We start from the raw sequence: 15,279 nt of genomic DNA on the forward strand, positions 1-15,279 counted from the left end.
ACAGACACTGGCCAGAGGCCACACATGCAACTAGAGAAACCAGATGGGACTGGCCGTCCCTTCCCCAGGTGAGCAAACCGCGAAAGTCCCACTGCAAAGGGAAAGGCGTTGCAAACTAGTCTTGAAAAACCACGACGACAGCATCCCTAAAACAAAAGCGCTGTATATGCTGAAAGCATTAAGTAAAAACATTGCATTTTTTAAAAAACCTTAAGAAAAAGGGCACAAACTTCCAGATGCCTTCATGTTGTGGGCTGTGCAGGGGGGGTCTCCCCACTTGGCCTGTAGTGCTTTGGGGACCTATGGGGAACAGGGGGTGGGTGCCGACCCCACCATGCCAATGGGGCTGAAAGGTAACAGACCGAGACATAACAGGCTGTGTGCTTCGGGGCGCTCTCAGGAGCTGCCCTGTACCCAGCTGCGGCAGGGGACGCCCATGGGGTGGCCTGCACACAGGAGGCGCAAGGGCAGAGCAGCAGTGCTTCAGCCCTCCCGAGGCGGCTCCGGGGACACTGGCCGAGGCTCTGCATCTGCACCCCTAGGTGCCGGGGGGCCCGGAGGGGCATCTAGCCTCCTCCCCGCTCCTAGTCGTGGTGCACGGGCAGCTCCTCCCCACAGGCCTGGTCAGAATAGGGGGGCGGCGGGGGCTGCTCCTCCCCCAGCACGTCGGCTGGGTGGCAACGGCTGCGCTTGGCCTCTTTGATGTACAGCTCCAGGAGGACCTTGGTGGGCTGCTTGTCCACCCTCTCCTTGGGCACGCCGTGGCTCAGCAGCCAGCCCATGAGGTCCTTGCGCGTTGGGCTGGGCCCCAGCATGAACTTGGCCCGGCCTGGCTGGCTGTGGCGCCAGAGCAGGCCCACGTCGGCAATGCTCTGGATCTCTATCACCGCCTCCAGCACCGTCATGCCTTTGACCAGCAGGCTGACCAGCGACAGCCGCAGCTCGGAGGGCGCAGCCGTCAGCAGGCGGCGCTGCAGGCCCTGCGTGAAGGGCATGTCCTCCGGTGCTGGCAAGGGCGCCTGCTCGGGCGCGGGGGGCGAGGCGGGCTCGCGGTAGATCCACTCGAGCATGCCCAGCTCGCGCACCAGCCGGATGCCCTCCTCCATGGTGGTCCAGGGCCGGAAAGGCAGCTCAGTGGCCTCGAAGTGCACGAACGACTCCCAGCGCTGGCGCCAGGCCAGCAGCAGCCAGCTGAGCAGCGTCTTGCAGCCGCCCCGCAGGCCCTTGCTGTGGTAGTTGAAGATGGCGTCGCCGGTCAGGTCGCCCAGCAGCGCCAGCTCCCCAGAATTCAGGGCCAGGGCCGAGCCGCCCTGGTCATACACCCGCAGGATCCAGGTGACCATGAGCTCACTGGGGTTCTGCTTGAAGCGCCGCGAGATGGCCAGGAGCTCAGTGTACGTGTAGTAGCGGTCCCCCCGCCCCATCGGGTTGAGCGCCAGGGCTCTCTCGGCCATGGTGACGGCTGCCCTGGCAGGGAACAGGAGGAAGGCTGAGGGGTGCTGCCTCAGCAGCTACTGGGAAGGACACAGAGGCAGCAGGTGGGGGAGACAGCTACGCGACCCCAGCACCTCAGTGGGGGCCCCTCAGACCCCCGGGTGTCAAAGGTCCCAGGGGGCACCGTGTCCTCACGGGAGATCAGAGCCCAGTGCTGGACATCATGGGGGCCCCAAGTACATCCCTTTCAGGACCGCTGACACAGGATGTCTTACTGCAAAGCCCCCGGCTCCTCCTTGAGCAAGCCCCCTTGTCCCCCCACTCCACGGGGTTACTGTGAAGGCTCAGCACCTGCCTTTACACGATTACCATCACTCACACATTCTGTAACTAGAAATGGGGGCGCCTCTTCTCTTCTTACCGAGGGACCGGGCTGTTGACGCGGGGAGGCTCCACCTGCAGACAGGAAGGGGGGAGGGAAGGTCAGTGGGATGCATGGCAACCACCGCGCCGCCATCCCTCCCTCCGCAGAGCCAGGGCCCCTCAGACCCCCGGGTGTCAAAGGGCCCGGGGGGCACCGTGTCCTCAGGGAGGTCAGAGCCCAGTGCTGGACATCATGGGGGCCCTGGCAGCCTTGCGCGCCTCCTGACTCAGGTCCCAGGATCACTTGCCTGCAGTCCTAAGGGAGGTGACCAGACAAGAACTGAAACTCCAGGCAGGAGAAATGAGCAACTGCTCGGCCCCTGGGCTGCCAGGAGGCAAGCTCCCACGGCCACCCCTCAGAGCTTGTCCCTCTGTGTCACTTCTTGTATGAGCTGCGGCAACTGACCTAAGCCTTCACACCGGAAAACGGGAACAGATTCACCGGGCAGACAGGCTGTTAGCAGGATCCCAGGTGAAGAAGGGCCCCTACTTCAGTTCAGCTCCAAGGCACAGCCCTGCCCCTGCTCTGCGGGGGCCCCAGGCCCTCTCCCCACCCAACTCTCCAAAGCCTCCAGCTCTGCCCGCGCTCTGGAGTCCAACTGCGGGGGCACGAGTCCTGTCACTACTACTCCTCGTTCTGTCATCTGGGGAAGCGGCTGCACCAGAACCTTCTGTGAACCAGGGAAAGGTCATACGCCTGTCATTGGCCTGGGAGAGGATTTGGCGTGTTAGTCCTCCCAGTACTTAGATGTGACTAGCATTCCCTAGTTGAGCTAAGTAACAAGCAGAAACCCTTAAACCGAACTATTTAAATTTAAATAAAATGTAAGAATCCAGTTCCCAGTTGCCCTTGCCACATTTCAGGTCCCTGAGAGCCACACATGGCCAGTGGCTACCAGATTGGACAATGCAGAATAGAGCGTTTCCATCTTGGCAGTTCTGTTGGACCAGGCTGCCTTAGAAATCAATAGATGTTCTGTGGCCCTTAGGTCTTCCACAGTCTGCCGTCAACTTTCTGCCCTCTTCTCACCACCCTCACAGCCCTGCCCACCGGGCACCTTCCCTCTCAGGTGAACATGAATGTGCAGAACCCTGCAGAGGACACCCTGGGCAAAGAGCATCAGCACCTCAGGAAGGCTCAGGTGACCCGAAATCTCGGCTCCCCCTTTACAGAAAGCAGCTTCTCTCTAAAGGGCTTCTCAGCAAGAGCAGAAACCACCGAGAATCCCAGAGAACATACTTTCTGTCCCATTTTATGCAGCCACTGTTCTGTTCCTGACACCCAGGGAACAGAGAAAAACCCTCCTAGAGCTGGACAACAAGTATCCAGGCCCATTTTCTGATTTAGGCTTTTGAAACACTTGTGAAACATTCTCTAGATATAATAGTGTTATTTTAACAAGGGCTATTTTGTCAATGAATGGTAGCTTTCATAACTGTATCAGTTAATATGCACGTGATTCATGGGAAGCTGTCTGAGCTTTGCTGAAGGATAGTGAGTGTATCCAGTGTACAAAATCTGCACTGAGTGATAATGCGGCCAGCCACTGTTTTCTTCCGAGTTTGAAAATTAGACTTCTGATTAGTCCTTTCCTCTGAAACCCAAACTGACGTAGATTTCTTCCTTTCACAGCCTGTGCATTCCCTTTTAGTCAACCCTTCCTTCCCTTTGAAGGCAGGAAACAGCACGCCCCCACCCAACTGTGCAGAGGACTCCTACTCACTTGCTCCCGACCTGTAGTGCCTGCTCTACAGACACAAACACAGGCTCAGGGGTGCGATCACCAGACTCGCGCCTCCAAGCCCACGAACAGCAGGGCTGGGATTCGTATCTACACCCCAGGCACACTGTCGGCATATGAGTAAGGCCCCAGGGATACGTGATGCGACGTCACTTAAAACGTGGGTGAGAGACTTTAGACTCGGGTGGGTCAGGGAGTGGGAGGAAAGGTTCTTACCAAGATGGCGTGGTAGTGGGTGGCCCCTTGGCTTGAAGAGACACCTGTAACACAGGAAGGACTTGGTGAGGGTGGGCGAAGCAACAGTCTGGGGGTCCAGAGAACGTCAAACCAGGGCCTCAGAGCCCCAGGTGTCAAGAGGTCCTGGGAAGCACTGCATCCTCAGGGCTGATTGGACCCAGTGCTGGACATCAGGGGAGCCCGTCCCTCTGCAAACAGGTCCCAAGGCCACTCACCCTCAGGGACAGAGGCCAAGCTAACGGCACCTAGAGACTGGAAAACATTAGGGTGACAGTAGCATTGTCATTGAGAAGAAAATGTTACTTTAGGAACATACGCAGTCACTATTTTGGATCAAATTTACTTTCAAAACACTAAACGCAAAGACAGCAAAGAAGGTGCAATGCTGCAACTACTAAGCTTATGTCTATCTCCTGTATGTTTGAAGATTTCAGTAATAAAAAGTAAAAAGGGGCATGAAGAAAACACACGGGGCAATGATGCAAGAGAACGTGTCAATTATGAATGGCCGAGGAAAGAGATCCTTCCCCTTTGACACGGCCACAGTGAGGACAGAGTCAACGGTTCTGCAGCTGGCTGCCCGAGGAAGTCAACTAGAGGGGACTGTAGCCGGGTCCTAGTGGGGAGGCAGGAAGTGGGCCCGGTGCCCACGGGCGGGGCTCCTTGGCGGGGAGCGGCCTGGCAACCACGTCCTGGGAGACGGGAAGCACCGAGGAACCCCCAAGTCACGTTCAACGGAACGGGTGTTTGGAGTGACGGTGTCAGAAGTGACTCCTGAGGGGCGGCCGGATGCTCAGTGGGTTAGAGCGCGAGCTCTCAACAACAAGGTGCCGGTTCAATTCCCGCGTGGGATGGTGGCTGCGTCCCTGCAACTAGATTGTAAATGGTGACTGGAGCTGAGCTGCGCCCTCCACGACTAGACTGAAGGACAAGGACCTGGAGCGGATGGGCCCTGGGGAAACACACTGTCCCCCAATAAGACAAGCAAACAAAATGGCTCCCGAAGGTGAGCAAAGGCCCCCCGTTTACTTGCTCCTAAGCCCACTCCCATCTGCTTCTCAGAAACGACCCTCTCCTCCACCAGAGCCCCCCCTCCTACTTCTCCCCCGGGGGCTCCTGAGCCCTCGTCGCCACCTCCCCCAGAGTCTTTGCTCTAGGATGCAAAAAATGCCAGCCGCCTAGGATTGAAGAAACAAGAGCGACGTCCCAAGGAAAGCACGTGCAGCTAGCTTCTGGTGGAAAGCCTCTGAAAAAAAGGTCACACGCGCCGTCGCCACCCCGCCCACCAAGAAAGACGGACAAAATGGCGGAGAGCTGCGACGCAGGCAGCAGAAATGGCGCAGCCTGTGCAGACAAAGAAGGCCGCGTCCGCTGCAGCGGCAGGAGCCCTCCCAGCCCCGCGCACCCCCGAAGCGCCCACACCCTCTGCAGCCGCCATCCCGGCCTCCGAGCGGGCGCCCGGCCTTTACAAAGGCCGTGACCCCATGCACGCGACAACGTGGCCGCTGCCAGAGCCCCCGGCACCTCATCACACGCGCGGCCCCCGTCTCAAAGGCCCACCGCGCAGACAAAAAGAAGCCAAGAAGCCGAGAGGAACTCACCAAACCCTTACTCCCTCCAAAACTTGCGCGGGGTGCCGCGCGTCCCGTTTTATACCGCGCGCCGCTCGCAAGGCCCGCCCCCTGCCAGGCCGGGCTCCGCCCCGAGACATCCATTACACGCGCCAATTCTGGAGAGGCAGCTTCGGCGCTTGGGAAAGGGAATAATGCCTGGTCTCATTAAATCTTCCTGAACAAGCAAAGAGACGTTGTCCCCGGGGGAGGAGACAAGGAAGCAAGGAAATACAGTGTCCGTCGTCCTGTCATGAGCGTCAGGCAATTCTGCGGATGGCCCCAAAGGCGGGCCGTTAAGGGGAAGGACCCCGAGTGGGGGCGGGGCCAGAAGGGAAGCAACCGGAATTGCCAGCGCAGCAGCCGCGGGAGCTGTGGCTGAAGGGGCGGGGCCGACCCAGACGCAGTCCCAACCGCAGAGTGAGAGGCGGGGCCAGAGCTGAGATTGACAGGCGGTGTTCTAGGAAAGCGCCCGCGGGGCGCAGAGTTGGAGGCGGAGCCTCCGCGGTGAGAGGCGGGACCGGAGCGTAGACACCCGGCGGGAAGGCTGGTCTTCGCTTCTGGCGGAGGCGCGGGTTGGGGGGCCTGAACTGTGGGGTTCAGGAGCGGCGGGGCTGGGGTCCGGCCTCCCGAGGCTGAGGGAGGACTGGATTTGAGGCTCCCTTTCTGGTTTAGGTGGTGGAGCACGTGGGGGCTTCGGTTCTTCGTCGGGTCGGAGAGCTAAGGTGTGTCTTTCAATTGTCATGATTGTAAACATTTTTTTCAAATATAAAAAAAAATATACGTCTCTATTTGCAAACCTACTCGCCAGAGAGTGCCACTGTCAACACTGTTTGGTGTGACCGCTGTCAGGCGGTGGCTGTTGGCGCTCCTTCACCGCCAACAGGAATCCCCAATTTGGGATGCGTTGAAGAAGGAAAGCATTCAGTGCAAACAGCTCACCTGTGACGCCGCGCGGCCGTGAGGTGGCCCCGCCGGCCCTGCCAGGCGGCTCTGCCCCGCCGCGGGTGGCCAGAGGCCGGGGGCGCAGCTCCAGCTGGGGGGCTGCAGGCTGCGGTCTTCTGGGACACGGGAGGTGGGAGCGCGTTCCTGGGCCGTTTCAGAGGACAGCCTGGTGGCTGTCAGACGGGAGGAGGGTGGGCGGGCTGTGTGTAGGGAAGATGCGGAAGAAAAGTTGCCTTCGTTGGCTGATGTGAACCTTTGTCGGTTAGTTTTTGTTCCCCTGTTTCCCCGCGTGAGAGGCTGCAGGTGGGGTTCCCTCCCGTGAGAGAGTGCACGTGAGGCACTGGTTAGCTCAGGGCGAAGAAAGCTTCTCCCTCCTCTTGCTCCCAGTAGGAGAGACAGAGGAGGGTGTCGCTTTCCGTTTTGTCCACATCAGCACATGAAGTTATATCAGGCTGATGTGACAGTCACGTTGCCAGGCTTTGGAAGGCCTTGGGGGATGGCCCCAGGCGAGAACGGCAGGTGTTGTTTGTCCAAATGAACTGGCCCTTCAGCGGGACAAGCAATATTCTTATCACAGTAACTGCAGGACCCTCCCAGAACTGGCCATTCCCCGAGGGGGAGGCAGGAACGAGGAGCTTGGCTCTAAGGGACATCTGAGAAAATATATAAGACAGACCTCTGTTGGCAGTGAAAAAAAAAAATTTCGTCTTTCGTCATTGGTGATTCTTCATTCTCACATTTTTTGGAAACTTCCAGCAACGTGCAGCTTACACCACCAGGAGATGCCCTGACTTCCACCCGCAGACCTGGGGAGGTCTGGCTGGTTCCCGGCCTCTCCAGTGTTGTTCCCCAGGGTTAGCCTTCTTGGGAACTGGTTAGCATTCTGGAAACCTGTATGCAGCTTGCAGCTTGCATCAGTGGGAGACACCTAAGCTCTCCCAGCCGAGGACCTGGCAAGGTTTGGATGCCTGACCTTTCCACTGTTGTTTCCCCACAGTTTGGTGAGCTTGTGGCATCTACTGTAACAGTTACTATCCTATAGAGTTTATTACTTCATTTAAATACTCCTTATTGATGTTATTTGTGTGTTTAGCCAAGTGATTTTTGATCAATAGTAAACATATGTTGAGATCTCTTAAATTTATATATATATATGTATATTCCTTTAACATGACATTGTTATCAATGTAGTATATAGTCTAGTTTTAACCGCCTTTCTGGCATTAGCACATTCCATTAATTGCCTTTGTCGTTTGCTATTGCATATTGCTAAATAAATTGATTAGATATTGCTAAATAAATTCATTAGTCCCACTCTAGCGTGTCCTCCTCTTTCTTTTCCCCGCTCGTCATTACACTGGGCAAAAAAGGTGAAGGGGTTAATAAGTACAAATTGGAAGTTACAGAATAGTCATGGGGATGTAAAGTACAGCATAGGGAATGTAGTCAACAATATTGTAGTAACTATTTATGCTGCTGGCGGGTATTAGACTAATCAGGGGATCACTTCGTAAATTATATGAATGTCCAACTAATATGCTGTATACCTGAAACTAATATAAAATAATATTGAATGTCAACTGTAATTGAAAAAAATTTAAAAAGTATTAGGTTGGTGCAAAAGTAATTGTGGTTTTTGCAATTATTTTTAAACTTTTAAACCACAACTACTTTTTAAAAATAATTTGGAATGTTTTATTTTAAACTTTATACAGATGGTGTCATACAGTATTTGATAGTTTTTAAGTGTGTTTTTCCAGGACCTATCAGCTCCAAATCAAGTAGTTGTTTCAATTTAGTTGTGGGGGACACAGCTCACAGCGGCCCATGTGGGGATCGAACCAGCAACCTTGGTATTATGAGCACCACGCTTTAACCAATTGAGCTAACCAGCCAGTCCCCGCAATTACTTTTGCACCAACCTAATAAAAGTTCAAAACTGAGAAAAGGGAAAGTGTGTTCTCTGAGCTAGAGGAGAGCTGACTTATATAGACAGGAGTTCCTGCTCCGGTCCCTGATTGGCCCGTCCTCATGCAACTGAGGACTCCAAATCCTTACAGTTTGATTGTTCCAAAAGACACTATCCTGATTGGGCAATGAAGATGATGGAGCTATAGCTGCGCAGCTCTGATTGGACAGGGAAAGCCTCAGTTCTATTGGTTGAAATACAATTCCAGGAACTCCTCTTTATAAGGGTTCATTCAGAAGACAGAAACATATTGCAGGCAGGCAGTCCAGTGTGGGAGGCATGCAATTCAGTGCAGGCTTCTCCCTGAAGTGCCGTTTGTGTTAGAGACCCCTGTTTAGAAACAGCTGCTAGTTTCTGCTTTTAAATTTGAGCCCAGTTAGCTACCAGGAGCCCTTCTCAGCTACCAGGAGCCCTTCTTTCTCAGGGTTCACAATTCTTTACTTTATGGCTGCACACACACACACACACACACACACACACACACACACACACACTTGTATTGCCTTGTGTGGACAGAACACTTTTTGTTTAGCTGGCTCCCCTGGTCATTTGGGTTGTTTTTCTTTCTTCTAGTGGGAGCCTCCTCCCATGAAGGCTGTGGTCTGAAGTGAAAGGAAGAGATGCAAAGTCCTCTCTTAAGAAAATGAAGCATTTCCTACACTGTCTTCACGCTGAGAAAAGCAAAGTCCTCACTGTGGCCGCATGGCCCAGAGTGATCTGGCCCCTGTTCCCTCTCCTTCCTCTCTCTCTCCCTTGCTCAGGCTACACTGGCACATTGGTTTCCCTGGTCTTCCCGGAACCTGCCAAGGTCATTTGTACCTCAGGACTTTTGCATTTGTTGTTCCTTCTACCCGGAACTCTTCCCGCAATTTAACTCCATGGCTCTCTTCCTCTCTTTAGTGCTGTCTGGGCTCAGATATCACCTTAGCATAGAGCCCCACCCCTTCGTCCTATTTAACAGACATCCTCCTTCCTGGACTAGTCTCCCTTACCCCCTTCATTTCGCTTCAGAGCACTTATCCCCTAACACAGCTCTCTGTTTGTGAGCACATTTTCTTATCTCTTGGCTGAAATGTCAGTTCCATAAAAACAAGGATTTGTGTCCAGTTTAATCGCTGCTATAGATCCAGTGTCTGGCACATAGTTTCAGCTCAATCTGTGTTAAAAATGAACAAATTTGAGGGCCTTTTGTGGGAGACAAAAGGAATGATTATAGTAGCAATTCTTAAAGAGCACATACTATGGACCAGGTATTATGTTAAACTCTGTCTAGATTGAAGTACTGTCATTATCTCCATTTTACAGATGAGGACACTGAGAACCAGATGAGTTCAACACCTTGCCACAGGTCACAGAGCTAGTAAGTGGCTGAGCCTAGACTCAAAACCTGGCAGCTTAATCTGAGAGGGAGATAGATGGGACCTCCAGGTTGGGGCGCTGCAGGGGGGCCCAGGCAATGATATAACTTTGTACTGGAGTTTCGAACCTCCTCTACGCAGTAAATGACTCTCTGTTAGCCCTAACTCATCTGCAAAAGTCTGCTACTGGGGGTCTTTGGGGAGAAGAAGTGGTGCTGGCAGGAGCTGCTGGTCAGGGCAGGAGGTGAAGTGTGGGTGCAAGGGCAAATTTGCCTCAGAAGGCAAAATATTGGGCAGGGCTCAAAAGTAAAGGATGAAGCTCAAAGTGCTTGGGGAGAACCAGCTATTCGATAAACACTGGTTGAGCACCATCTGGATGCCAAGACCACTGTGCCTTGAGTCTGTTTCCCTCGAGTCCCTTCCCTCACCGATCCCTCAACGTTGGAGAGCCCAAGGGATGGCTCCAAAGAGGGATGGCAGTTCCACAGAACATTTACAAGGTACTGAACTAACAGAATATTCTGGGCAATACACAGATTATTTAAAAATACAGATGATTAATCTGAATGGGGGGAATTCAGAGGGGACTGAAAAAGGACTGACTCTTGTGGGTGTGGGCACTGGAGGGCCGGGTTGTCAGAGCTGTGGGAGCAGTCCAGAGGAAGAGTCATTCCCGTGTTCTAAGTCCAGATGGCCTGGACCGCCAGGATGGACCAGAAATTCATGTAGTTAAGGTAGGAAAAGAAACCTGGGGGGAGGAAGAGAGCAGAGGGGGTGAGATGCAGAGTTCACCATCCCAACCCTCATCCCAGTCCTCTCCCCAAGCCTAACCCCATCCCCTACCCTGTCCCCAAACCTGACACCATTCCCTGCTCTGTCCCCAACCCATTTCCTAACCCAAGCCCAACCCCATCCTCATCTCAGACCGATCATCAGGTAGAAGAAGATGCCAGTCCACGCCAGGTAGAAGCTGTGCCCCAGCCGGTAGGTCATGCCTTCCTGCAGGAACTCTTGGGCCTTCATCAGGTAGAACAGGACACCCAGTATCATGTTGGTCCCTGCATGAGTACAGCTGTTAGCAGGCTGGGCAGCAGGTGTGTGAAGACCCCTTGCCATATTTGTGTGGCTGCCTGGCTCTTACTCAGGATTTTCCCACTTTCTTTTGCCTCCCTCGACCTCTGCTCACAAGCAGGATAATAGGCTCCTGACAACGTCATAGAAGACAAGGTTGGAAGTGTAAGTCTTGATCTTTGACTGGGCAACAGTGGTGTCTAAAACCACAGGCTTTGGGGCCAACCAACTGGAGCTCCTGCCTCTGCCTCCCACATTAGGGCAGCCACTTCACCTCTCTGAGCCTCAGTTCCCTCATCTGTAAAGTGGGCATAATCATAGGAACCATCTCTTTGGGCTGTCATGAGTTACTGAGATTGGCATATTTCCTGGCACGCAGTGAGCCCTCGAGAATCAAGATTGATTATTCTCATTACATCGGGTCCTTAATTTAGGGCTTCTGAAGCAGTGGATAAGGAAATCAGTCATTCTGGATATTTTAACTGTATGTTGAAACGACATGAATTAAAAATAATTTGTGGAAAGGAAAAGACTTTTTTTTTCAGGTAGTGAAGTACTGCGTAATTTTTGCTTTATGTTATTGAAAAATAGGAAGTGTTTTCCATTTAATTAAAAGGGAGAGTGGGCAGAAACGATTTTCTTATAGAAAAATGGCCTAGTTTAGATGACATAAAACTGAGGTGTTTTCTACCCTATGTACCTATATTTAAACAATCAGGAAGAACTAACAGACAAACTGAGCAAATATCATTTACTAACAAGGAAATAGGAAATTGAGTGGTCTCTCTTCTTGGCCTTACTATCACTCTCCAAGAATTTTCTCTTGACGCAACTGAAAGTTGTGGTCAATTACTACAAGAGAACACGAATTCCTTCATGTCCAAATTAAAGTGCCCTCCACTACCTCCTTTTCTAAGAAGTGTGATTTGGCATGCAAATGGAAAAGCGAACCATTCTAATCAGGATATGTAGATTTTGAGTTATGTGGTGGCAGTATGCCGGTTATCATGGTAAGGACATGTGCAAAGTTAGCTACCATCGAGTACCAATATTTTCTAATTCAATCCTCATGACATCTCCACGCGGTAGGAAATTTTACCCCCACCCTATAGAGGAGAAAACTGTGGCTCAGAAAGATTACGTAGCTTGAACAAAATCACAGAGCCAGTGGGGGTGGGGAGAGAGGACTTGGGATGGGGCTAGAACTGGAAATGGAGTTGGGTACTGGGTAGAAGTTGAAGTTTGAGTGATAAGGATGGAGGTTGAGGTTGAGGCTGGTGTTGGGTTGTGGCTGGGGATGAGGATGGATTGAAGATTGGTTAAGAGGGTAGAGTTGGGAATGGATTAGCTTGAGTTTAAGAGTGAGGTTCTCAGGTGGTAGGGATAGGGTTGCAGTTGGGTTTGGGCATGAGGTCAGATTTGAGAAGAAGACAGGCTTGGAGATGAATTGGGATTGAGTTTGAGTCTGAGGTTCACAGGTGATAGGGTTGGGTTGGATTTGGAGAATGAGTGTTGAGGAGGGTTAGGCATGGGGTTGAGTTGGGTGCAGAGATTTGTAAAGGGTTTGGGGATGGTTTGGAATTAGAAGATAGAACTGGAATGGAGGAGGAATGGGGAAGACATTATGGAAGGAGATGTGGATGAATTTGAGATTTGTTGATGATAAAGATGGGAGGTGAAGTTGGGGCTGGTTTGGGGGCTGGAGATGAGGTTAGATTGGAAGCTGGTATTTTTTATTGGAATGGTTGGAGATTTGGAGGGAGATTGGATTAGGATATGGGCTGAAGGTGTGGAATGGGATGGGATTGGAATGTAGTGGGGAGGAGACTGGGCATCATGACAGGCACTGGGCAAGTTGTGCCTGGCTTCGGTGTTCCTGAAGGAAGGAGCTCAATGCCATGCCTGTCAAGGTGCTGAGGATGACGTTGAAGAAGTCCAGCATGGGTAGGTTGGAGCTGGTGAAGAAGATGATCTTTATGAGCATCATGAAAAGGCAGAAGCTGGTGATGCTGGCAAACAGGAGGAAGGTCCAGGCAAAATCCAACAAGTCTGAGGGAAGGAAGGATATCATGTAAGTGAGGATGAACGTAAGGCAGTGAGGGTGGTCCTGGGGCAGTGAGGACCATCGCGGAGAAGAGAGGACAAACCCCGGGGCAGTCAGGACCATCCACGGCAAGGCAGGAAGGGGTCCCTAGGACAGATGAGAGGTGAGTCCCAGGAAAGGTGACCCTAGGGCAGGCCTTACAAGCGTTCCGGTCGTACTCATATAGGCAGGAGATGTCACGGCACCGCACAAATAAGATGGTGTCGATGAGGATGTTCCGGGGGCCAGCAGGGTCTCCAGGGGGTGTCAGTGGCACGTGGAAATGGATCCAGGGCTGGCCCAGAGAGATGAGACCGATGATCACCATGCCAGCTATGCTCAGCAGGAGACTCAGCTGGCGGCTGATCCTCTTGGCCTCGTACAGCAGCCGCCAGCCCAAGGGCAGCCGTGCAGGTCTGTGTCTACACCTGCGGCAGATCGCCCACCACCACTGTCAACACTGAGTCCAGCCGCCCAGACCAGTCACCCCAGCTCCAGCTGCCAAACCCTGTCCCAATCTAGGCTTCAGACCCTTTTTTATGTCCATCTTCCATGCCCTGTACCCCCCCAGGCCCTGCCACCCCCAAATTTAGTCCCCAGGTGAAGTCACAGGTCCAGCCTCTGTGCCACTCAGGGCCAGCCTTCAGGGCCAGCTTCCAAGCCCTACCACAGCTAGGTCCAGCCTCCACACTTTGATATACCAGCCATGTTTCTGCTCCCTGACCGTTGACAGCTGCCCCTTCCCCCAAATTCTAGCCCAGAATCTGTCCTCTTGCCTGGACCCCTGCCTCTCACCTGCTAGAATCGGCTTCCACTGAGTTGCCTGACCGTAAGCTGTCTGCAGTATTGAGTTGGGAGCTGTCCAAAGAGTTTTTGAAATTCTCAGTAGTCCAGATAATTGTTTCAGAGCTTTTCTTACTGGACTCAGTGCTGTGAGCAGTTGCCGAGGGGTCATCGACTTTGGCCTGGATTGGTGACTTAGGGCCTTGAATACTTAAGTGGCAACTCCAAGTTTTTGGTAGTTGGTCTTGGAAACTAAAGTGACCAGTAGAGGCAACTGATTCTATATTGATCACGGGGATGTGAGTAATTAATGGAGGTCTTTGGACACTAAAGTGGCGAGTTTTGAAAATTGATGACACATCTCGGCTACTGAAACGGCGACTGTAGGTAGCGGAGGGTGTGTCTTGGATACTGGTCAAGTGACTGCTGATAATGGACGCTGTATCCTCACGGCTGACCTGGCGCTGGTTGTTAATGGATGGTATCTCTCGGATACTAAGTAGGTGGCTGTTACTAACGGGTAGTGTCTCTTGGTTACTGACTCGGCGGCTACTGGTAGTGGATGGTGTCTCTTGGATACTGACTTGGCCGCTGTTGCTATTAGATGGTATCTCTTGGATGCTGGCCCAGCGAGTGTGGATAACGGGTGGTTCTAGGACATTGGCCCGGTGCGTGTGGATAACGGGTGGTTCTAGGATACTGACCCGGCGAGTGTGGATAATGGATGGAGAGTCTTGGATACTGAACCTGGGCCTGTTGGTAACTGTCAAATAGTCTTGAGTCTTCTTTTGAGTGTTGTTTTTGGGAGCTTCTGGAAGGAAATCTGACTGGGTGCTCTTGTGGTCAGATGCAGACATCTGGGACATGTGGAGGTACAGGGCAAAGTCAGTCCCCAGATGCACTCAATGGCCTGCCAATTGCCTCAGCCTTTCTTTCCAGGTACCTCTATGGCCACCTGGAAGTACTATGGTCTCTCTCTCTGGGGTTCAGCTCTGTCTCTTGGGGTCTGGATTTCTCTGTTCCTTCTTCAGTGTTTCTCGGTCCCCCCTACTGTCCACAGGCAGGCCTCAGGGCTTCAGTCTGGCCTGCAGCTGGGGCCAGGGAAAGGTTCTATGACAGTTAGAGGAAAGTTCCAGGAAGTTCTATGACAGTTAGAGGGAAGTTCCAGGAAGTTGGAACGTTGGCCATGGACTCATACTCCACGCTAGACTTGTGTGAGTGACATGGGGGTTGGGGCTGTGTCCAGGTGTTGGGGCTGGACAGGGTCCGGATTGGGTCAAGAAGAGGTCATGGCCAGGCCAGAGGTGTTAAGACAGAGCCAGGGTGGAATGGGGGGTAGGGAGCAATTTCAGGATGGAGACAAGAGGGTCAAAGAGGGGCCAGAGTAGGGTCAGGACTAGGCAGGGCTGAGTCACCAGCATCTCTGAGATCAGTTCTTACAGTTTCTGGAGGACCTGAAATCTGAATTTATAATTTCTTTTTCCTACTTGCCCCATAACCCTGCCAGGGCCATCTCTGAATCCAATTCATCCCTTTATTGCTTTTTCAAGTTCCATGTCTCGTGTCTCCTCTCTGTCTCTGTCTCTGTCTCTGTCTCTGTCTCTGTTTCTCTCTCTCTCCCTCC

The 15,279-nt window shown here is 52.8% G+C and overlaps 2 protein-coding genes across 5 annotated transcripts; both read right to left on the reverse strand.

Annotated features, from left to right (window-relative positions):
* Window positions 1–145: 145 nt before the first annotated feature.
* LOC308489691 (Friend virus susceptibility protein 1-like) lies at window positions 146–5,736 on the reverse strand. Of its 4 annotated transcripts, none has more exons than XM_081031217.1 (4): window positions 5,438–5,736; window positions 3,816–3,859; window positions 1,856–1,890; window positions 146–1,467 (listed from the first exon to the last, which is right to left on the reverse strand). In XM_081031217.1, the coding sequence occupies exon 4, from the start codon at window positions 1,452–1,454 to the stop codon at window positions 585–587; it is 870 nt and encodes a 289-aa protein (XP_080887343.1). In that variant the 5' UTR covers window positions 1,455–1,467; window positions 1,856–1,890; window positions 3,816–3,859; window positions 5,438–5,736; the 3' UTR covers window positions 146–584. The 4 variants fall into 4 exon arrangements, with proteins under 4 accessions (XP_080887343.1, XP_080887341.1, XP_080887342.1 ...); XM_081031215.1 differs by having other exon boundaries at window positions 146–1,462; window positions 1,814–1,890; window positions 5,438–5,724; XM_081031216.1 differs by having other exon boundaries at window positions 146–1,462; window positions 5,438–5,722.
* A 4,662-nt stretch (window positions 5,737–10,398) lies between these two features.
* On the reverse strand, window positions 10,399–15,168 carry LOC308489918 (uncharacterized protein; the record flags this gene model as incomplete). Its single annotated transcript, XM_081031534.1, has 5 exons — window positions 10,399–10,466; window positions 10,645–10,776; window positions 12,692–12,838; window positions 13,035–13,300; window positions 15,143–15,168. The coding sequence occupies 5 exons, from the start codon at window positions 15,166–15,168 to the stop codon at window positions 10,399–10,401; spliced, it is 639 nt and encodes a 212-aa protein (XP_080887660.1).
* Window positions 15,169–15,279: the final 111 nt, after the last annotated feature.

This window comes from Rhinolophus hipposideros, assembly GCF_964194185.1.
Source record: "Rhinolophus hipposideros genome assembly, chromosome: 21".
In the NCBI taxonomy this organism is placed as follows: domain Eukaryota; kingdom Metazoa; phylum Chordata; class Mammalia; order Chiroptera; family Rhinolophidae; genus Rhinolophus; species Rhinolophus hipposideros.

Excerpts from the sequence above, each read along its gene's own strand:
- LOC308489691 (XM_081031215.1), bottom strand. The coding sequence starts at position 5,551 with ATGGATGTCTCGGGGCGGAGCCCGGCCTGGCAGGGGGCGGGCCTTGCG. Across the intron at positions 1,891-3,815 it reads CCCACTACCACGCCATCTTG|GTGGAGCCTCCCCGCGTCAA; the intron begins GTAAGAACCTTT and ends TCCTGTCTGCAG. Across the intron at positions 1,463-1,813 it reads CATTTCTAGTTACAGAATGT|CCGTCACCATGGCCGAGAGA; the intron begins GTGAGTGATGGT and ends CTGCCAGGGCAG.